We start from the raw sequence: 24,146 nt of genomic DNA, 5'->3' as shown, positions 1-24,146 counted from the left end.
AGCTGCCTCTGTTCTCGGTTCTCGTGCCCCGCCCCCTCGAAGGTCCTTCCATGACTACAAGGCCTTCCTCGCTTCAAACAGAGAAAATATTACAGATACCGTTAAATTCCATTGTACTGGGTGAGGATTGCACGCCGCATTCCTTGCCAGCGGGAACCTGTTCACTCCCCCTGTTAAAAAGCATGTGTACAAGATATAGAACCCTGGTGGGAAGACGAGTTGCTGCTACACCGCTGGCAGCTCTCTCTCTCTCTCTCTCTCTCTCTCTCTCTCTCTCTCTCTCTCTCTCTCTCTCTTCTCTCTCTCTCTCTCTCTCTCTCTCTCTCTCTCTCTCTCTCTCTCCTCCCTCCCTCCCTCCCTCCCTCCCTCCCTCCCTCTCTCTCTCTCTCCTCTCTCTCTCTCCCTCCCTCCCTCCCTCCCTCCCTCCCTCCCTCCCTCCCTCCTCCCTCCCTCCCTCTCTCTCTCTCCTCCCTCCCTCTCTCCTCCCTCCCTCCCTCCCTCCCTCCCTCCCTCCCTCCCTCCCTTCCTCTCCTCCTCCCTTCTAGAGTGGTGACAGCGGGCGAGGGCTAGAGTGGTGACAGCGGGCGAGGGCTAGAGTGGTGACAGCGGGCGAGGGCTAGAGTGGTGACAGCGGGCGAGGGCTAGAGTGGTGACAGCGGGCGAGGGCTAGAGTGGTGACAGCAGGCGAGGGCTAGAGTGGTGACAGCGGCGAGGGCTAGAGTGGTGACAGCGGGCGAGGGCTAGAGTAGTGACAGCGGGCGAGGGCTAGAGTGGTGACAGCGGGCGAGGGCTAGAGTGGTGTAATATAAGGAGGTATCTTACCATTTATGATGTAGTATAAGGAGGTAGCTTACCAATAATGATGTATATAAGGAGGTATCTTACCATTTATGATGTAATATAAGGAGGTAGCTTACCAATAATGATTAGTATAAGGAGTATCTTACCAATAATGATGTAGTATAAGGAGGTATCTTACCAATAATGATGTAGTATAAGGAGGTATCTTACAATAATGATGTAGTATAAGGAGGTAGCTTACCAATAATGATGTAGTATAAGGAGGTATCTTACCAATAATGATGTAGTATAAGGAGGTAGCTTACCAATAATGATGTAGTATAAGGAGGTATCTTACCAATAATGATGTAGTATAAGGAGGTATCTTACCATAATGATGTAGTATAAGGAGGTATCTTACCATAATGATGTAGTATAAGGAGGTAGCTTACCAATAATGATGTAGTATAAGGAGGTATCTTACCAATAATGAAGTAGTATAAGGAGGTATCTTACTAATAATGATGTAGTATAAGGAGGTATCTTACCAATAATGATGTAGTATAAGGAGGTATCTTACTAAAATGATGTAGTATAAGGAGGTATCTTACTAATAATGATGTAGTATAAGGAGGTATCTTACCAATAATGATGTAGTATAAGGAGGTAGCTTACAATAATGATGTAGTATAAGGAGGTATCTTACCAATAATGATGTAGTATAAGGAGGTATCTTAACTATAATGATGTAGTATAAGGAGGTATCTTACCAATAATGATGTAGTATAAGGAGGTATCTTACCAATAATGATGTTATAAGTAGGTAGCTTACCAATAATGATGTAGTATAAGTAGGTAGCTTACCAATAATGATGCAGTATAAGGAGTATCTTACTAATAATGATGTAGTATAAGGAGGTAGCTTACCAATAATGATGTAGTATAAGGAGGTATCTTACCAATAATGATGTAGTATAAGGAGGTATCTTACCAATAATGATGTAGTATAAGGAGGTATCTTACCAATAATGATGTAGTATAAGGAGGTAGCTTACCAATAATGATGTAGTATAAGGAGGTATCTTACCAATAATGATGTAGTATAAGGAGGTAGCTTACCAATAATGATGTAGTATAAGTAGGTAGCTTACCAATAATGATGTAGTATAAGGAGGTAGCTTACCAATAATGATGTAGTATAAGGAGGTAGCTTACCAATAATGATGTAGTATAAGGAGGTAGCTTACCAATAATGATGTAGTATAAGTAGGTAGCTTACCAATAATGATGTAGTATAAGGAGGTATCTTACCAATAATGATGTAGTATAAGTAGGTAGCTTACCAATAATGATGTAGTATAAGGAGGTATCTTACCAATAATGATGTAGTATAAGTAGGTAGCTTACCAATAATGATGTAGTATAAGTAGGTAGCTTACCAATAATGATGTAGTATAAGTAGGTAGCTTACCAATAATGATGTAGTATAAGGAGGTATCTTACCAATAATGATGTAGTATAAGTAGGTAGCTTACCAATAATGATGTAGTATAAGGAGGTATCTTACCAATAATGAGTAGTATAAGGAGGTATCTTACCAATAATGATGTAGTATAAGTAGGTAGCTTACCATTAATGATGTAGTATAAGTAGGTAGCTTACCAATAATGATGTAGTATAAGGAGGTAGCTTACCAATAATGATGTAGTATAAGGAGGTAGCTTACCAATAATGATGTAGTATAAGGAGGTAGCTTACCAATAATGATGAGTATAAGGAGGTATCTTACCAATAATGATGTAGTATAAGGAGGTAGCTTACCAATAATGATGTAGTAAAGGAGGTAGCTTACCAATAATGATGTAGTATAAGGAGGTAGCTTACCAATAATGATGTAGTATAAGGAGGTAGCTTACCAATAATGATGTAGTATAAGGAGGTAGCTTACCAATAATGATGTAGTATAAGGAGGTAGCTTACCAATAATGATGTAGTATAAGGAGGTAGCTTACCAATAATGATGTAGTTAAGGAGTAGCTTACCAATAATGATGTAGTATAGAGTGTAGAGGTAGCTTAAGGAGGTAGCTTAAGGAGGTAGCTTACCAATAATGATGTAGTATAGAGTGTAGAGGTAGCTTAAGGAGGTAGCTTAAGGAGGTAGCTTAAGGAGGTAGCTTACCAATAAGGTCCTTTCACTAGACGGGTCAGTGTGTGCAGCCTCAGCCGTTCTGAGCAGGTGGGAGTTCCACAGGGTCACGACGTTAACCTATGACTTCCCGGTCACAGAAGACCATCTGTCTTAACTACAGGCTGCCTCTCCTCTCCTCTCCTCTCCTCTCCTCTCCTCTCCTCTCCTCTCCTCTCCTCTCCTCCTCTCCTCTCTCTCCTCTCCTCTCCTCTCCTCTCCTCTCCTCTCCTCTCCTCTCCTCTCCTCTCCTCTCTCCCCCTCTCTCCCTCTCCCCCTCTCCTCTCCTCTCCTCTCCTCTCCTCTTCTCCCCTGTCCTCTCCTCCTCTCCTCTCCTCCTCTCCTCTCCTCCCCTCTCCTCCCCTCGCCTCCCTCTCTCCTCTCCTCTCCTCCCTCCCCTGTCCTCTCCTCTTCTCTCGCGAATGAAGTGTCTATTCGCTGGAAATGAATTAATTCATGGCACATTAATAACATAATTTGAATCGTTGGGCATGGGAAGGTATTAAGTCTTAAGTCAAAAGGCTCAAGTCCAAGTGAAGTCACGAGTCATTGGTGTTAAAGTCAAAGTCGAGTTGCAAGTCTTTTTGATTTGGTCAAGTCGAGTCTAAAGTCATCAAATTCGTGACTCGAGTCCCACACCTCTGGCAAGTAGTGAGTTAAATCTGTTGTCACCCAGACAACCGTTCACCAGTCCACTGACCTGGAGACCTGCAAACAGAGAGGAGGGTGGATTGCTGTCTCTCTTCTTTCCTGAAAAAAAGACCACCTCCCACTATACCTCCCTCCACGTGTGTGATTTAAGGCTACCTCTGCTGGAGGTTATGGAGTACTCCATAACTCACCTGGGTGTGGGGTGCTGGGCTCTGTGCGTCGGGGCGGAGGATGGTGGTTGCTCGGGAGGGTCTGAAGCAAAACATCTGCCAACACTGAGAGAGGGGGGGGGGGTCCCGGCATGAGAATGACAGGGTATGTCCTTGTCTTTGACCCCCCCCCTCTGTCTCTCTCTCTCTCTCTCTCTCTCTCTCTCTCTCTCTCTCTCTCTCTCTCTCTCTTCTCTCTCTCTCTCTCTCTCTCTCCGCTGTCTCTCTGTTTCTCTTCCACTCCCCTCCTTGAGCAATCCCCCAAACAGCTGTGAACGTGCAGAGACAGGGAAAGAGAGAGAGAGAGAGAGAGAGAGAGAGAGAGAGAGAGAGAGAGAGAGAGAGAGAGAGAGAGAGAGAGAGAGAGAGAGAGAGAGAGAGAGAGAGAGAGAGAGAGAGAGAGAGAGAGAGAGGAGAGAGGGGGGGGGGGAGACAGAGGGGACAGGAGATGGAAGGATAGAGCGCTGAGAGGGAAGACAGATGGAAGGAAGCATGATAGATCGATCTCCTGTCGTCGTCTAAAAGTACACGTCTCTCCGGGCTACCCCCCCCCCCCCCCCCAAGTCCTCTTACAGTCTTACAGGTTTTGGGGGTGGGGTGGGGGGTGCTAGTGGTTAGGTCCATGGTGCCTCTTAAGACCCTTAATAATAAACACTGTTGGACTGTCTGACTCTTAATACTAATAAACACTGTTAGGACTATCTCACTCTTAATACTAAACACTGTTAGGACTATCTCACTCTTAATACTAAACACTGTTAGGACTGTCTCACTCTTAATAATAAACACTGTTAGGACTATCTCACTCTTAATACTGAACACTGTTAGGACTATCTGACTCTTAATAATAAACACTGTTAGGACTATCTGACTCTTAGTAATAAACACTGTTAGGACTGTCTGACTCTTAATAATAAACACTGTTAGGACTATCTGACGCTTAGTAATAAACACTGTTAGGACTGTCTGACTCTTAATACAAACACTGTTAGGACTGTCTGACTCTTAATACTAACACTGTTAGGACTATCTGACTCTTAGTAATAAACACTGTTAGGACTGTCTCACTCTTAATACTAAACACTGTTAGGACTGTCTGACTCTTAATACTAAACACTGTTAGGACTATCTGACTCTTAATACTAATAAACACTGTTAGGACTGTCTGACTCTTAATACTAAACACTGTTAGGACTATCTGACTCTTAATAATAAACACTGTTAGGACTATCTGACTCTTAATACTAAACACTGTTAGGACTATCTGACTCTTAGTAATAAACACTGTTAGGACTGTCTGACTCTTAACAATGTTAGGACTGTCTGACTCTTAATAATAAACACTGTTAGGACTATCTGACTCTTAATAATAAACACTGTTAGGACTATCTGACTCTTAATACTAAACACTGTTAGGACTATCTCACTCTTAGTAATAAACACTGTTAGGACTATCTGACTCTTAATACTAAACACTGTTAGGACTGTCTGACTCTTAATACTAAACACTGTTAGGACTGTCTGACTCTTAGTAATAAACACTGTTAGGACTGTCTGACTCTTAGTAATAAACACTGTTAGGACTATCTGACTCTTAATACTAAACACTGTTAGGACTATCTGACTCTTAGTAATAAACACTGTTAGGACTGTCTGACTCTTAGTAATAAACACTGTTAGGACTATCTGACTCTTAATACTGAACACTGTTAGGACTATCTGACTCTTAGTAATAAACACTGTTAGGACTATCTGACTCTTAGTAATAAACACTGTTAGGATTATCTGACTCTTAATAATAAACACTGTTAGGACTGTCTGACTCTTAGTAATAAACACTGTTAGGACTATCTGACTCTTAGTAATAAACACTGTTAGGACTGTCTCACTCTTAATACTAAACACTGTTAGGACTGTCTGACTCTTAATACTAAACACTGTTAGGACTATCTGACTCTTAATACTAATAAACACTGTTAGGACTGTCTGACTCTTAATACTAAACACTGTTAGGACTATCTGACTCTTAATAATAAACACTGTTAGGACTATCTGACTCTTAATACTAAACACTGTTAGGACTATCTGACTCTTAGTAATAAACACTGTTAGGACTGTCTGACTCTTAACAATGTTAGGACTGTCTGACTCTTAATAATAAACACTGTTAGGACTATCTGACTCTTAATAATAAACACTGTTAGGACTATCTGACTCTTAATACTAAACACTGTTAGGACTATCTCACTCTTAGTAATAAACACTGTTAGGACTATCTGACTCTTAATACTAAACACTGTTAGGACTGTCTGACTCTTAATACTAAACACTGTTAGGACTGTCTGACTCTTAGTAATAAACACTGTTAGGACTGTCTGACTCTTAGTAATAAACACTGTTAGGACTATCTGACTCTTAATACTAAACACTGTTAGGACTATCTGACTCTTAGTAATAAACACTGTTAGGACTGTCTGACTCTTAGTAATAAACACTGTTAGGACTATCTGACTCTTAATACTGAACACTGTTAGGACTATCTGACTCTTAGTAATAAACACTGTTAGGACTATCTGACTCTTAGTAATAAACACTGTTAGGATTATCTGACTCTTAATAATAAACACTGTTAGGACTGTCTGACTCTTAGTAATAAACACTGTTAGGACTATCTGACTCTTAGTAATAAACACTGTTAGGACTATCTGACTCTTAATACTAAACACTGTTAGTGTAACTGAGGGGTACAATTCCCTGACTGTATTGTTAGATATGATACTTACTACCACTACCTCTTGTACTTTAGACTCTGGCCACCCAGTACTAGGCATAAATAATTATGGTAAACACTCCCACGTAGATGAAACGATCCAACACAAATGTACCAAGTCGAAAGTCTGCGTTTAATAATAATTAATACATAGCAAAAGGTATGTAGAGCAATCACTTAATTACATTTATGATTTGAAATAGGATGCACTTTTATGGCAAATGAGTATTCGTTGGTATATCAATAGAGAACGTCCAATCTCTGGTGGCGCAGGCGGTAAATATACAACCTGGAATATTTAAGGAATAATAGCAATGATACTTTAATGATTATAGAACTGGATACACTAGGGGGGAATTCCGGTCGCTTGTAAGACAACTGGAGAAGGGGGGGGGGGGTAGAGTCTGGCTGTATCCGTCTGGCCGAGGGTATCCTGGGAGAACCCACGGTTGTGCGGCTCGGTGCCTCAGCGATCCTCGATCCACAGATGAAAGCAGTTGGACTCTCTGTGGGCCGGCTTCCTCCGGTCCACGATGGAGAGACGTGAAGCGACCTCGTCGTGTAGAGCGTCTCCTCACCTGTCGTCCTCTCCGGGGGGGGGGTTTCCAACACACGGCAGTGTTGGTCTTTATCCATAGAATAATCACTGTATACAAAGCATAATCCGTGCCTGGGAAGGCGGGCTGTCGTCGGTAGAATAATCCGGTATGCAGGTCCACTCGCTCGTCGGCTCTGGGGCTCCTCGGGTGCAGCCTCACATGGGGTCGGCCACCCTGGATAAGCAGCCAGTTCTACCCGAAACGATGGGGGTACTGACTACGATAGTATTCTCACCGCACGAAGCACTACATATGAATAGACTATTATTAGCTTAATAGACTACGTCCAACTCGACGATATAGTGCCAAATATGACTATTCAAATATTAATATACACGATGTCTCAATACCGATGGTAGGCCGAACTTGGCCTTACTCCCACACGTGGCGTCGCGGGGAGGCTTTACGTCTGTCACTCTATTGGAGGGTAAGAAACTGGACTAAAAAGGAAGTCCTACTTTAGTAGCGCAGTATATATACGCACTATGAACAAATAGTACCATTAGTGGTGCGGTAGCCAGATTCCTACGCGGAACTAGGACTTGTTCGTACATGTTGAGCGGTACGTTTGAACTGGGTCTGGGGGGTATGGCAGCCTGGCACCAAGGTCTCGACCAATAGTAGAATGGAGACTATTATGGGATGTTCAGTAGGCTAGAATGGATATTCAATGCATATTGTACAAGGAATATACAAGGGATATCAGGGAATATTAGAGAATATACAAATACAATTAAATATATATATATAAATAAATATATATATTCGGTTTAATCTGGCCCTTCACAACAGCCACCCCCTGATTGGTCCCAGACCTAATCAGTTAAGCAGAGACAGATTAATCGCGTTGTCTATTTACACATAAGGGTTTGCTGTAGGGGTCAGTCAACTTCACAAAGTCATAGGGTTATAGGGTCATGGTCATCATCGATTGTGTCTGGGAGTCGGGGCAGTTCTATGAGCCTCGCCACGGGACGGGTGTAAGTGCGACCCTGGACAAGCACTTCAGCTGCTCGGACCTTGCCGTCGGCACCGGTGATCACTTTGCTTACGCGGCCGGCCGGCCACATAGCTCTGGGCAGTGATTGATCAATAATCATGACGACTGTTCCTTCTGTCAAATTGTCTCTCTCCTTTACCCACTTCTGGCGGGTCTGTAGAGACGGTAGGTAGTGCAGTAGGAAACTGCTCCAAAACTTGTCGGCTAATACTTGGCTGTACCTCCACATTCGTCGGCCGTTCGCTTCTTCAGGCCGGTACATTGTCTGGGGTAACGCGGGATCTAGCCGCCCCATCAGGAGTGTGTTGGGGGTAACTGGGTCGATATCCGCCACATCGCTGGAGACGTAGCCGAGGGGCTTAGAGTTCAATACTCCCTCAATCTCCGTGAGGACTGTCATTAGGACTTCTTCCGCCACAGTCTGGGCCCCAAGTACTGCGTACAGGGCTGTCTTTATGGAACGCACTTCCCGTTCCCAAGTACCACCGAAGTGGGGTGCGTTTGGGGGGTTGAATTGAAAGTCAATCTGTGCTGGAGCGAGGTGGGTCTTAAGTTCTGGGCCCATAGCTTGGAAGCTCTCTCTCAGCTCTCTTTCGCCGCCTTTGAAGTTTGTCCCATGATCGGACAATAGTGTAGACGGTCTTCCTTTCCGTGATGTGAATCTACGGAAGGCCATAAGGAATGAGTCTGTGCTCATGGTCGGGAGAAGCTCGATGTGTATCGCTCTGGTGGTCATGCATTTGAATACAATACCCCACCGCTTCTCGGTTCCTCTTCCTTTCTTTATGTGCAGCGGGCCAAAGCAGTCCATACCCGTTGAGTGGAATGGCTTGTCACCGATTCGGAGGCGACATGGAGGAAGGTCAGCCATCCTTGGTATGCTGGGCTGCGCGCGCCACTTGCGGCAGTCTAGACATGTTCGCTGGAAGCGTCGTACCGCCTCTCTTCCTTGTAGGATCCAGTAACGACGTCTGATCTCCGCGAAGACTCTTTCTGCTCCTGCGTGATGTACATCCTCATCGTATTTCTTTATAATCAGCTCTGTGACCTTGTGTCGGCTGTTCAATACGATCGGGTATTTAATGTCATCCGGTAGATTGGGGGCTCTGCGTAGGCGACCACCCACTCTGATGAGGGTATGAGCGTCGCTCTCGGGGGCCAGATGAATTAATCTGCTGTCGGATGGGACGGGCTTTCCTCCCTGTAGACAGGCCAATTCATCGGGGAACGAGTCTCTCTGGGCTCGCTGCAGTAGAAGCAATTCTGCTTCCTCGTAGTTAGCTGCTGACATTTCAGCGGGGGACTTACACTCCGGGTGGTGCCGCAGGAATGTCCTTTGTTGTGCACTCTCTATGGTAGTGCAATCATCTATGTTGGGGTCTGCGGAGATAACAGTGCTCAATCCACAGAACATAGGTTTCTTATTCTCAGCCTCCTCTTGACTGGCTTCCCTCGGGATAGGCGTGGGCCACTCTCCTTCCGGGAGCTTTAGGAATGCTGGGCCGTCACTGTAGACATTGCGACGGGTGAGGTCATCTAGGGGCATTCCCCGGGTGATGACGTCAGCTGGGTTCTGTTTTGTATCAACGTAGCGCCACTCTGTTTCTCCGGTTAACTCTTCGGTTAAGTCTTGAATCTCGGTGACTCTGACTCCCACGAAGACTTTGTACTTGCATGAGTCCGATTTGATCCAGGCGAGTACTGTCGTGGAATCTGACCACAGGATTGTTCTAGACACCGGTATGGTGAGCTCACGTTGGATGAGCGTGGCTAGGTGCGCTCCGGCTAGGGCTGCGCAGAGCTCTAGACGTGGGATAGATTGTTGCTTGCGTGGGGCTATTCTCGAGCGGGCGAGGACAAATGCTGTGTAGATCTCTCCCCCCTCTTCTTGGGCCCGCAAGTAGGCTACTGATCCGTATGCGACCTCTGAGGCGTCACTGAAGACGTGTAAGTCCATTTTACATGTCTCTGGCCTCACCGTGGGTGGGAAGTAGCTTCGGCGCATATTAATGCCTGGGAGTGAGTGGAGCTCCATCTCCCACTCTCTCCAGGTGGATGCAAGGTGTGCGGGAATGGGGTCGTCCCAGCCCTGGTCCTTGTCCCACAATGCTCGTACAATCATTTTTGCCCTGGTGGTGTACGGTAGAATACATCCTAGCGGGTCATATTGTCGGGCGAGTGTTGTGTACACACTCCGTCTGGTGGTCGGCGCCGCCGCCGGCCTTCCCTGCTCCGTAGTCAGGGGCTTGTGTCTGTAGTGAAGCGAGTCTGTTTTGAATCGCCACACCAATCCCAGGGTCATCTCCTGGGCTTCTCCCGGGATTGTAGCCATCCAGGTCTCGCTGCTGGCTGCCTTGTCCTCGGAGGAGAGGCTGCGCAGTACTTGCGGATCGCTGCTGGCCCACTGCCTGAGATCAAAGCCGCCTTTGATCAATGAGGCGCGGAGTTTAATCAGGAGAGCCTCGGCTTCTTCCTGGGTTGAAAGGCTTTGTAGACAGTTGTCTACGTAGAAGCTGTTCTTTACGCTGTGTCGGACCTCTTCGTCCGCTGCTGGGTCCTCTGCTACATGTTTCTGTAGTGCAAATGTAGCACAGCAGGGGCTGCACGTCGTTCCGAAGGGGAGGACTTCCCATTGGTAGATGGCTGGGTGCTCATCTCCTGGCTTCTCTCTCCATAGGAACCGTAACAGGGGCTTGTCCTCCTCTACTAATCTCACCTGCAGGAACATTCCTTTAATGTCCCCGCTGATGGCCACCTTTTCCTGGCGGAAGCGGAGTAGAACGCCGAGTAGGGAGGGGCCGAGTGTGGGACCGGGCAGTAACTCTTTATTCAGATTTTGGGATCCGATCTGGTAGCTGCAGTTAAATACTATGCGGTCTTTACCGTTGTGATGGACCTTGTGGTGAGGCACGTACCACGATTCGGTGGTCTGGTCAGCCTCTTTAATGTCCATCTTTGTGACGTGTCCCGCTGTGATGAGCTTCTCAATCTCAGCGCGGTATACACTCTCTTGGGCGGGGTTCTTGGCTAAGCGCCGCTCCGTGTTCAGCAGGTACCGTTCTGTGGCGTCTGTCTTGGCGTGGAAAGTAGGCATTCCTTCTCGCCGCAGGAGTGGCGTGGCGTATCTCAACACGCCGTTGACCGGGACTCTCTTGGTCCCTGTCTCGAGGAGGTGAATGGCGTAAATGTCATCTTTAGAGCGAATGTCTTTCTTTCCGTTCTTAAAGGGCATTTGTTCCAAGGTCCATAGCCGCTCTACGTGTTGCAGGAGTGCGGTTTCTCCCTCTGTGACTCGGGAGTGGAGACATCTAGTGGCTGTACTTCGGTTGAGAGATTTGGCGAGCGGGCCTTGGAGAGTCCATCCCAAACGGGTCTCGACTGCTGCAGGACAGCCTCGGGGTCCGGTATGAACCCGGTCTATCGGGACAATGAGGTCTGCATGGTCGGAGCCTATCAACAGGGTCGGCATAGCATTGTCTATGAGCGGGATCGGTAACTTGCGCAGATGTGCATATTTCTCCATCAGCTTGGCGACGGGGTATGTGTACCGCGACAGTCCTATTTCTTGGCTGGTGAAAGCGTCTGTAATCTGGTACCGTCGCTCAGGCTGGCCGCTTGCTGCGATAGAGAATGAGACATTCTCGCCCTTTATCGTCTTCAAATCTCGTCTTATTGTCCGAATTGTCATTTGGGTTTCGCTTCCCCGCAGCCCTAGCTGGGCCGCAGCGGAGGCGAGCAGAAGGGTCTTCTCTGACCCGTCATCGAGGACGGCGTAAGTGTCCAGGACTTTATTCTGGTAGCTTAGCGTCACACGCACTACTTTTAGGAGTACTCGGGCTCCACTGCTGCTGGCGGGATCGATGTACATGACGCTCGCTTTGCTGCTGGATGGTGCGGGTGAAGGGCGCCTTCTGTTACTGTCGTGAAGTATGTCCAGATGGGCTCCATCGCACTTGGTGCACCTTTTCTTTAAGCGGCATTCGGCTGCCATGTGTGAGCGCGCACAGCGAAAACAGCGCTTGTTGGACTTTATCCATTGACTTGCTTCCTCCGCGTTCAGCTTGGGGAAGGAGTCACATTGCGCTAGCCAGTGTTCTTTCTCACAGTAGGGGCACACTATCTTCCACTTCTCCGTTCTGGAGGGGGTACTGTGGCTCCTGCTGCTCGGTACTGACTCCGATTGGTGCATCACAGTCACCGATCTTCTTCCATCGTTTAGTCGTCTGGTTCCTTCTCTGGAGCCAGGGGTGCTCCGCCCGAATGTATCTAGCCGTAGGCTGCTGACTTCTCTCGCCAGGAAGTCTGCTAGATCGAGGAGGTTCGGTTCGGGGCCATTCGGGTCTCGGTGGTCTCTCTGCCGCCTAAAACGCTCCTGTCGAGCGGGCGGCAGCTTCTCCAAGATCCTTTCCACATTTGAGTTGGCGTAAAGTTCATGCCTCCCCTTCTCTCTCTGCGCTCCCAACATCCCTACCAGGGACTGCACTCTGATGGACAGGTCGTCCAGTGCTCGATTGTCTATTGCTGGGGGTAAGCGGTCGATGTGTCAGATCTCCTGGATCACGTAATCCCATATGCGCCCATACCTCTGGTCCAATGCTACCAGCGCTGCTGTGTATGGGGTGGTGGAAGTCGCGTAGGCGAGCGCTATATTATGTGCGCGGGGCACCTTTAAGTGCTTCAGTAGGATGGCGCATTTATGGCGTTCATCCAATACATCCACCAACATGGTCTCCAGACACATGCGGAGTTCTGTATACTGGGCCCGGTTCTCTTGGGTGAAGTCGGGTACCATAGGCGTGCCAATGTATGACGCTGACTGTGGATACATCGGCGAGCGTTGGGGGAGAGGCCTCCTAGGCGAGTCTCCTCCCGCTCCTTGGTATGGGCTGGTACCGGCAGTGTACCATGGCCCGCTTGTCCAGGTGCTGTTCCTCGGTGCGGGTCGTGCGTCGTGCTCACCCGTGTATAGAGTCGGGGGTCTGTAGCGCAGCTCCGCGGGAGTATAGCCTGGGCTGTACCGGACCTCCTGGTCCGGTAGAGTACTGTGCTGTCGTCGGGCGCGGTTCTCCTCCTCTTCCTCTTCGTCTTCAGTTAGGTCATCCAGTGCTTGTAGTCTCTGGTTTAGCCTCTCCACAGGATATGCTGCTCCTTCCTGGTTGCTAGGTCTCGCTTGGACCGGTGGGGGGAGGTGGTCTGTGGGGGGTATAGACCTCGTCTGTTGGTCAAGTTCAGGGTTGTTTACTCGGCTAGGGGATGCCGCCCTGGAGGTGTGTCTAGACGAGTTCCTGGAGCCTCTGGCGGAGGGAGAGGGTGTTGTCCGTCTGATCAGCTGTTCTATTAGTTGCGCTTGCTGTCTGTCGCGCTCTGCGTCCCGTAGAGCACCAGCAGCTGCTCGCTGGCTGTCTGCTCGGTCTCGGGCCACATTCTCTTCCATCTGAATGCGTCTTATTTCTAGACGTATATGCTCTTCTTCGCTCCGCTGCTGGATCTGCAGTCGGTCGCGTTCAGCAGCGGCGTTCAGGCTGATGAGGAAGGCCTGCTGTAGGGTCCTCTCTGCCTCGCTGGGAGAAGGCGGTTGTATAGGGGAGCCTTCCCTCCGGGTACTCCTTGCGGAGCCTTGGAGCTCTATCTCCACGGTGCTCTCCCCGTCTTCTTCCGTGCCGAGTTCTCTCTCGGTAGCGTTGTATTCCTCCCGGGACTCATCGGGGACTACTTCTTCAGTACTGGCGGGGTGTGAAGTCATGTCTGGTTCCCACTGGTCCCCACCGTGAGCTTGGTCAGTTACATTAGAACCCGTAGGGGCCTCTATGGTCGGGGTAGTCTGGGCGTTGGGGTTAGACATACTTTTACTTTCTAGTTTTACCGCGTTTACTGTTAGTAGAAGACTAGGTTGTTGACTGACAGCGTAAGCCTCTAAGTACTGAGGGAGCCGTCGTTCGCGCTGCGGGCGTTGGTTAGGAGGATCGTTTCGTGGAGTGTTCATCATAGGCCATTTCAATATTAATAACACTATATTAATATTACACTAATTACCATCCGGCTCGAAGGACCAATTGTAACTGAGGGGTACAATTCCCTGACTGTATTGTTAGATATGATACTTACTACCACTACCTCTTGTACTTTAGACTCTGGCCACCCAGTACTAGGCATAAATAATTATGGTAAACACTCCCACGTAGATGAAACGATCCAACACAAATGTACCAAGTCGAAAGTCTGCGTTTAATAATAATTAATACATAGCAAAAGGTATGTAGAGCAATCACTTAATTACATTTATGATTTGAAATAGGATGCACTTTTATGGCAAATTAGTATTCGTTGGTATATCAATAGAGAACGTCCAATCTCTGGTGGCGCAGGCGGTAAATATACAACCTGGAATATTTAAGGAATAATAGCAATGATACTTTAATGATTATAGAACTGGATACACTAGGGGGGAATTCCGGTCGCTTGTAAGACAACTGGAGAAGGGGGGGGGGGGTAGAGTCTGGCTGTATCCGTCTGGCCGAGGGTATCCTGGGAGAACCCACGGTTGTGCGGCTCGGTGCCTCAGCGATCCTCGATCCACAGATGAAAGCAGTTGGACTCTCTGTGGGCCGGCTTCCTCCGGTCCACGATGGAGAGACGTGAAGCGACCTCGTTGTGTAGAGCGTCTCCTCACCTGTCGTCCTCTCCGGGGGGGGGTTTTCCAACACACGGCAGTGTTGGTCTTTATCCATAGAATAATCACTGTATACAAAGCATAATCCGTGCCTGGGAAGGCGGGCTGTCGTCGGTAGAATAATCCGGTATGCAGGTCCACTCGCTCGTCGGCTCTGGGGCTCCTCGGGTGCAGCCTCACATGGGGTCGGCCACCCTGGATAAGCAGCCAGTTCTACCCGAAACGATGGGGGTACTGACTACGATAGTATTCTCACCGCACGAAGCACTACATATGAATAGACTATTATTAGCTTAATAGACTACGTCCAACTCGACGATATAGTGCCAAATATGACTATTCAAATATTAATATACACGATGTCTCAATACCGATGGTAGGCCGAACTTGGCCTTACTCCCACACGTGGCGTCGCGGGGAGGCTTTACGTCTGTCACTCTATTGGAGGGTAAGAAACTGGACTAAAAAGGAAGTCCTACTTTAGTAGCGCAGTATATATACGCACTATGAACAAATAGTACCATTAGTGGTGCGGTAGCCAGATTCCTACGCGGAACTAGGACTTGTTCGTACATGTTGAGCGGTACGTTTGAACTGGGTCTGGGGGGTATGGCAGCCTGGCACCAAGGTCTCGACCAATAGTAGAATGGAGACTATTATGGGATGTTCAGTAGGCTAGAATGGATATTCAATGCATATTGTACAAGGAATATACAAGGGATATCAGGGAATATTAGAGAATATACAAATACAATTAAATATATATAAATAAATATATATATTCGGTTTAATCTGGCCCTTCACAACAGTTAGGACTATCTGACTCTTAGTAATAAACACTGTTAGGACTATCTGACTCTTAGTAATAAACACTGTTAGGACTATCTGACTCTTAATACTAATAAACACTGTTAGGACTATCTGTCTCTTAATAATAAACACTGTTAGGACTATCTGACTCTTAATAATAAACACTGTTAGGACTATCTAACTCTTAATAATAAACACTGTTAGGACTGTCTGACTCTTAATAATAAACACTGTTAGGACTATCTGACTCTTAATACTAAACACTGTTAGGACTGTCTGACTCTTAATACTAAACACTGTTAGGACTGTCTGACTCTTAATAGTAAACACTGTTAGGACTATCTGATTCTTAGTAATAAACACTGTTAGGACTATCTGACTCTTAATACTAAACACTGTTAGGACTATCTGACTCTTAGTAATAAACACTGTTAGGACTATCTGACTCTTAGTAATAAACACTGTTAGGATTATCTGACTCTTAATAATAAACACTGTTAGGACTGTCTGACTCTTAGTAATAAACACTGTTAGGACTATCTGACTCTTAATAATAAACACTGTTAGGACTATCTAACTCTTAATAATAAACACTGTTAGGACTGTCTGACTCTTAATACTAAACACTGTTAGGACTATCTGACTCTTAGTAATAAACACTGTTAGGACTGTCTCACTCTTAATACTAAACACTGTTAGGACTGTCTGACTCTTAATACTAAACACTGTTAGGACTATCTGACTCTTAATACTAATAAACACTGTTAGGACTGTCTGACTCTTAATACTAAACACTGTTAGGACTATCTGACTCTTAATAATAAACACTGTTAGGACTATCTGACTCTTAATACTAAACACTGTTAGGACTATCTGACTCTTAATAATAAACACTGTTAGGACTGTCTGACTCTTAACACTGTTAGGACTGTCTGACTCTTAATAATAAACACTGTTAGGACTATCTGACTCTTAATAATAAACACTGTTAGGACTATCTGACTCTTAATACTAAACACTGTTAGGACTATCTCACTCTTAGTAATAAACACTGTTAGGACTATCTGACTCTTAATACTAAACACTGTTAGGACTGTCTGACTCTTAATACTAAACACTGTTAGGACTGTCTGACTCTTAGTAATAAACACTGTTAGGACTGTCTGACTCTTAGTAATAAACACTGTTAGGACTATCTGACTCTTAATACTAAACACTGTTAGGACTATCTGACTCTTAGTAATAAACACTGTTAGGACTGTCTGACTCTTAGTAATAAACACTGTTAGGACTATCTGACTCTTAATACTGAACACTGTTAGGACTATCTGACTCTTAGTAATAAACACTGTTAGGACTATCTGACTCTTAGTAATAAACACTGTTAGGATTATCTGACTCTTAATAATAAACACTGTTAGGACTGTCTGACTCTTAGTAATAAACACTGTTAGGACTATCTGACTCTTAGTAATAAACACTGTTAGGACTATCTGACTCTTAATACTAAACACTGTTAGGACTATCTGACTCTTAGTAATAAACACTGTTAGGACTATCTGACTCTTAGTAATAAACACTGTTAGGACTATCTGACTCTTAATACTAATAAACACTGTTAGGACTATCTGACTCTTAATAATAAACACTGTTAGGACTATCTGACTCTTAATAATAAACACTGTTAGGACTATCTAACTCTTAATAATAAACACTGTTAGGACTGTATGACTCTTAATAATAAACACTGTTAGGACTATCTGACTCTTAATACTAAACACTGTTAGGGCTGTCTGACTCTTAATACTAAACACTGTTAGGACTGTCTGATTCTTAATAATAAACACTGTTAGGACTATCTGATTCTTAGTAATAAACACTGTTAGGACTATCTGACTCTTAATACTAAACACTGTTAGGACTATCTCACTCTTAGTAATAAACACTGTTAGGACTATCTGACTCTTAATACTAAACACTGTTAGGACTGTCTGACTCTTAATACTAAACACTGTTAGGACTGTCTGACTCTTAGTAATAAACACTGTTAGGACTGTCTGACTCTTAGTAATAAACACTGTTAGGACTATCTGACTCTTAATACTAAACACTGTTAGGACTATCTGACTCTTAGTAATAAACACTGTTAGGACTGTCTGACTCTTAGTAATAAACACTGTTAGGACTATCTGACTCTTAATACTGAACACTGTTAGGACTATCTGACTCTTAGTAATAAACACTGTTAGGACTATCTGACTCTTAGTAATAAACACTGTTAGGATTATCTGACTCTTAATAATAAACACTGTTAGGACTGTCTGACTCTTAGTAATAAACACTGTTAGGACTATCTGACTCTTAGTAATAAACACTGTTAGGACTATCTGACTCTTAATACTAAACACTGTTAGGACTATCTGACTCTTAGTAATAAACACTGTTAGGACTATCTGACTCTTAGTAATAAACACTGTTAGGACTATCTGACTCTTAATACTAATAAACACTGTTAGGACTATCTGACTCTTAATAATAAACACTGTTAGGACTATCTGACTCTTAATAATAAACACTGTTAGGACTATCTAACTCTTAATAATAAACACTGTTAGGACTGTCTGACTCTTAATAATAAACACTGTTAGGACTATCTGACTCTTAATACTAAACACTGTTAGGACTGTCTGACTCTTAATACTAAACACTGTTAGGACTGTCTGACTCTTAATAATAAACACTGTTAGGACTATCTGATTCTTAGTAATAAACACTGTTAGGACTATCTGACTCTTAATACTAAACACTGTTAGGACTATCTGACTCTTAGTAATAAACACTGTTAGGACTATCTGACTCTTAGTAATAAACACTGTTAGGATTATCTGACTCTTAATAATAAACACTGTTAGGACTGTCTGACTCTTAGTAATAAACACTGTTAGGACTATCTGACTCTTAGTAATAAACACTGTTAGGACTATCTGACTCTTAATACTAAACACTGTTAGGACTATCTGACTCTTAGTAATAAACACTGTTAGGACTATCTGACTCGTAATAATAAACACTGTTAGGACTATCTGACTCTTAGTAATAAACACTGTTAGGACTATCTGACTCTTAGTAATAAACACTGTTAGGACTATCTGACTCTTAATACTAAACACTGTTAGGACTGTCTGACTTTGTTTTCTTTGTTTTCCGCCTGTACCTCCCCCATGCTGCTATGACACCTGAATTTGTAAATATTAATTATGAGTCAATTCATTCATCATCTTCTCTCCATCTAAGAAAACTACTTTTAGTCTTCTCTGTTCTTGTCCTAAGTACTTATTTTACGGCAGGCAGCTTGCTTTGTTCATAACATTTGAATATTCCAGTAAAAAATGTGTTTACTTAGGCCACATCTACACGTGTGTGTGTATATATATATATACATATCCATATATATGGATATATCTGAAAACATTTCTTCCCCCTCTGTTAAAAAAAAAAGTACCTGCTCACACCAATGGTGTTTTAGAAAATCTCTCCGTCAACATGAGAATGCAAAGACTATTTTAAAAACGCTCACATAAGCATGCCAGGCCAGTAAGTAGCGATAATATGTCATACAATGTCATTGTCAAACACCAGAGAGGAACATTTGGAGCGTGTTTATTCAGCTTATTCTTGAGGTTTATAACAAACAGTTATACACCTCTCCACGGGAGTGTAATGACGAAGTGAAGCTAGGTTGCCTTGTAAACAGTCATTAATTCATTCATTCAATCTTTATTTAATCAGTAAGGTTGGTGTTTTCTACTTTTTTTCTACATTTTTTTCATTTCAATCAATATCTGAAATTAAAAAACAAACAAACAAAGAAAACACTAACCTTCTTACTGTCTTATACTATCATGCACTCTTCCTACTATACTAACATGTCTTTACTATATACACTCAACACTGCAGCACTCAAGTTACAGCACTGTTTGATACACATTGTTACTCAGCTGATAGAGTTGCACCCTTCATGCTGACTTGTCGTACAGAACTTGTAAGTCGCTTTGGATAAAAAGCGTCAGCTAAATGACAACATTTAAATGTAAATATAAATCTGGAAGGATCATTGAGAGACAAAACATAATAAATACAAAAAAAGAAAACAATATAGAAACAGAAAATCAATTAATCAAACATTTAAAATAATTAAAAACAACTGCAGACTGTGGTGAGGTGGTTTGCTATTGAAGATTTAAACTGACCAAGAGATACTGATGAATTGAGTTTTAATTAAGCATTGCAACACATTCCATGTTTCTGGGGCACAGAAGCTAAAAGCAGATTTTCCAAATTCAGTGCAAACTCTAGGAACCTTTAGTGTATTAACTCTGAGGTCGGAGCTACCGTGCACGGGAGGAATAGCACTACCGTTACATTTTGTATCATAATAAAAGTAGTGCAATGTAAACTTGAGAATAGGCATAAAATAAGTACAATGTCGCTCGAAGGCATGTGAACCCCCCCCCCCCCGAACATGTCCCCCAAACACCCCACACATCGATCCCTACCCCATCCCCATCCAAGACACACCCCCCGATAAAGCACGCCACTCACACCGCCATGCACGGCCGCACCATCTCCCCCATGTCATACTGTAGGTCATACTGTACGTTGACTGACCTGAGCCGTCTCTCTGTGTTGCAGTGCTCCGTGAAGTGTGGCCGGGGAGCGCGCCACCGGCTGGTGAAGTGCACCAACCCACGCAGGAAGTGTGACCTGTCCACGCTGCCCCGCGAGGGCGAGGAGTGCGAGGACTACTCCACGTGCTACATCTGGAGGACAGGAGACTGGGCCAAGGTGAGAGGGGTTAACCTGTAGTGTAATACTGAAAGGGTTAACATTCTGTAGTGTGGTAGTGAAGGGTTAACATTCTGTAGTGTGGTAGTGAAAGGGTTAACATTCTGTAGTGTGGTACTGAAAGTGTTAACATTCTGTAGTGTGGTAGTGAAGGGTTAACATTCTGTAGTGTGGTAGTGAAGGGTTAACATTCTGTAGTGTGGTACTGAAAGGGTTAACATTCTGTAGTGTGGTAGTGAAGGGTTAACGTTCTGTAGTGTGGTAGTGAAGGGTTAACATTCTGTAGTGTGGTACTGAAAGGGTTAACATGCTGTAGTGTGGTAGTGAAAGGGTTAACCTGCTGTAGTGCGGTAGTGAAATGGTCAACCCTTTGTAGTGTGGCAGTGAAAGGGTTAACCCTTTGTTGTGAAAGGGTTCAAAAGACTTCATTCACCAAAATACAAAGTACAACGTCTGTAACCTACAGTACAACAGACACGTGTGGTACAATGACAACATATTATAACTTATTATGTGACTGATTTCAGGTCAGTTTCAGCATCCATTGTTGTTTCTAAGTTATTTAAATACCCCTAAAGAGTTTCCCTCCCAACTGCCAATACCTTATTGGCTAAGGCACACCCAGACACACGCACGCACACACACACACACACACACACACACACACACACACACACACTCACACGCACACGCGCACACACACACACACACACAGCAAGGCCTCCACCCACCTTCTGGACCTGAACGTTGTATTTGATTGGCAAATGCTTTGACAATAAATTTGTATCGACCATGAAGATTTCACCATGCGCATAATTAACCACTCCGGTTCCACCACAGTTCGCTCATTCTAATTTGACAAGGAGAGGATTGGGCCAACAGACTGTCAATCACAGAGCTCTGGCAGCAGGGTACCCACAAGCAGATTTATTATTACAAGGTCTAAAGTGCCCTTGTGGTTACGGAGAAGCTTGGGGCGAGAAGCCTGTTGAGTGAATAGCAGTAGATCAGCTGGTGACCCGGTCCAAAATACTACTAATACATTTGTATTTAGTGGGGTACATACAGTTGTAGCATCATTATAGTATAAAATGTGTAGTGTTTCCCCCTATATATATTCTAAGTCACCACAGCCTGGAAATTGGTTAGTTTAGTGAGTTAGTAGTAGTAGTAGTAGTAGTAGTAGTAGTAGTAGTAGTAGTAGTAGTAGTAGTAGTAGTAGTAGTAAGTAGTAGTAGTAGTAGTAGTAGTAGTAGTAGTAGTAGTAGTAGTAGTAGTAGTAGTAGTAGTAGTAGTAGTAGTAGTAGTAGTAGTAGTAGTAGTAGTGGTAGTATTAGTAGTAGTCATGGCCGCCTAGTTATAGTTGAAAGTGGGGGTGCAAGATTATTAAGTGACAGGCAAGGGGTGGTTTGGAGGGTGTCCGGCACGACCCCCTCCATGGCAGATTTTTTTTTTAATTTAATGAACACCTGTACGTGCAATTTCCTGCAATATAGAGCCTTCAATCTTGACCAATAAAGCTGCTCTTTTCACTATAAAACTCAGTTTATATTGCAGTATGATAGCCAATTACTATAATAATAATAATAATAATAATAATAATAATAATAATAATAATAATAATAATAATAATAATAATAATAATAATAATAATAATAATAATAATAATAATAATAATAATAATAATAATAATAATAATAATAATATATTAATATATATATATATACTGTATATAGATTTTTCGCTCTTTTATTTTTATTAAATCAATCTCCTTTCAAATAGGCCACGTTTTTAATAAGAAAGAGAAAAAAGATAATTATACCATATATTGCCATTTTATTGTATGACAATTATCATGAGGCAAATATATAATAATTGTCACAGCCCTAGGCACAAGTAAAAATTTAAGAACTTAAGAAAATTAAAATGACTTGTAATGTAAAAATACCAACAAGGAACAATAACAGGGTCTGCTGTAAATATAGCCTATTTTCAGACAATGACAAGAATATAAACAGAACATGGGAAACACATGCGCATAAATCAATTGGATTGATTTACCATAAATCCTCAAATATAGGACAGGTCTTTTATTTACCTCAGCTGCAAAGAGCACCAGGGCCCTCATTCATCAACGTGACTTACGCACAGATATGTGCTTAACCTGTGCGTACGACCATTTCTAAGCAAAGTGTGGGATTCATCAATTTCAACTTGAACTTGACTTCGTGCTTATATTTACGCACAGCTCGGAGCATGCGTAGCTGACGCCCAGTGGTATAACATCGTTACTACGGCATAAGCGCTCCTCAGTTCTGCATTAGTTTCAACGCGGAAATAAGCTTCCGTGCATTACTTAAGTTCCAACACTGGCGTGTTCAATTTCTGTATGACCCGTAATTCATTATAGTTCATTGTAAAATAGCGACAGTAGTGTAATTATAACGGGCTCATGCGGGAACAAGAGGTTGGCTTGCTTGTTTGGCACGGGGGGCAGAGAACACCCACCTCCAAACGCCATTAAATATTGTTTCAAATAAAAAGCGACATACTATTATTTTGTGTCATGTTTCCAAATAAGATTGGCCACAACGGAATGCTTTCTACTTCAATTTGTTGATTAGAATAGATTACCTCGCTCCGTTGAAACTTCACTGAGCTCAGCACACAGACATGATGGAATTCAAGTTCATGTATTGAAAGGCAGGCTACATCATACATGGCAGTGAGATTCATTGTTCTTGTATATGCTCTCGTATTATTGTTTATATAGGCTACCCAATACTGACATCAAAATAGATTGTATGCTTCTAGAAATCATATGCAGCAGGTAGAAAATTGACGGAAAATCCGTCGCGATTTGGAATAAAATTGAGGAGAACTTTAATCCCTGGGTATTAATCAAACAAAACGGAAAAAGGCAGTCATATTCCAGCACGGTCTTTATTATTGTTTGCGCTGCCCAGGCAGCAATGGTTAATAGATATCATATCCGACATCACCGTACGTGTACACGTCTGTCAAGTTAGTTTACTGTATGCAGGCTTCGCAGGGCTGTGTGTTATATATGCGCAAGTTACTGTTGCATAATGTAGGCTATGGCTGCTATTATATGTAATTCATATAGGCTACCTAATAGTATATGATTTTTAGAGGCATCTATTTTGTTGTCGGTAATACCGACAACAAAATAGATGCCTCTAAAAATCATATTATAGCCAATCGAACACAACTAATAAAGGCATTCATATTACAGCACGGTTATAATGACACACAACCAACGCCAAACAGTGGTCAACGAACAGTCTTTATTAGTATTTTGAGCTGTCCAGGCAGAATTGCAGCAATGGTCTTAGGGAGCCGTTGATATCTGACATCACCGTGTACAAGTCCGCCTTTTATTTATCCCATAACACGCGTTGTGTCTTCTTGGTTCGGCAGCGCCTCAGTGAACAATCTCCTGTGGAGTTTATCAGAGTTCCGCTCGGGTCAGTCCATTATTTCACATCCCAAGGGGGGTGTTTCATGACCATATATGGATAATCATGCACGAGCATTGACGGTAGAACAAAGAGTATTTATCAACACGGGGGAGCATAGGACCTGTGTACTCACGGTTGATAAA

General features: G+C 43.7%; 1 protein-coding gene across 1 annotated transcript in view; it reads left to right on the top strand.

Moving 5' to 3' along the window:
- Positions 1-24,146, top strand: part of LOC311237989 (A disintegrin and metalloproteinase with thrombospondin motifs 19-like) — a gene marked incomplete at its 3' end in the record, with an annotated part of 279,286 nt that overhangs the window by 212,424 nt on the left and 42,716 nt on the right. Inside the window, 1 exon segment of the mRNA XM_084325960.1 lies at positions 20,369-20,521. Within this exon segment, the coding sequence (XP_084182086.1) occupies positions 20,369-20,521 (153 nt within the window).

Source organism: Notolepis coatsorum (assembly GCF_963971535.1).
Source record: "Notolepis coatsorum genome assembly, chromosome: 12".
Lineage (NCBI taxonomy): Eukaryota > Metazoa > Chordata > Actinopteri > Aulopiformes > Paralepididae > Notolepis > Notolepis coatsorum.
The sequence above is the reverse complement of the archived record's forward strand: the minus strand, read 5'-3'. Positions and strand labels throughout refer to the sequence as shown.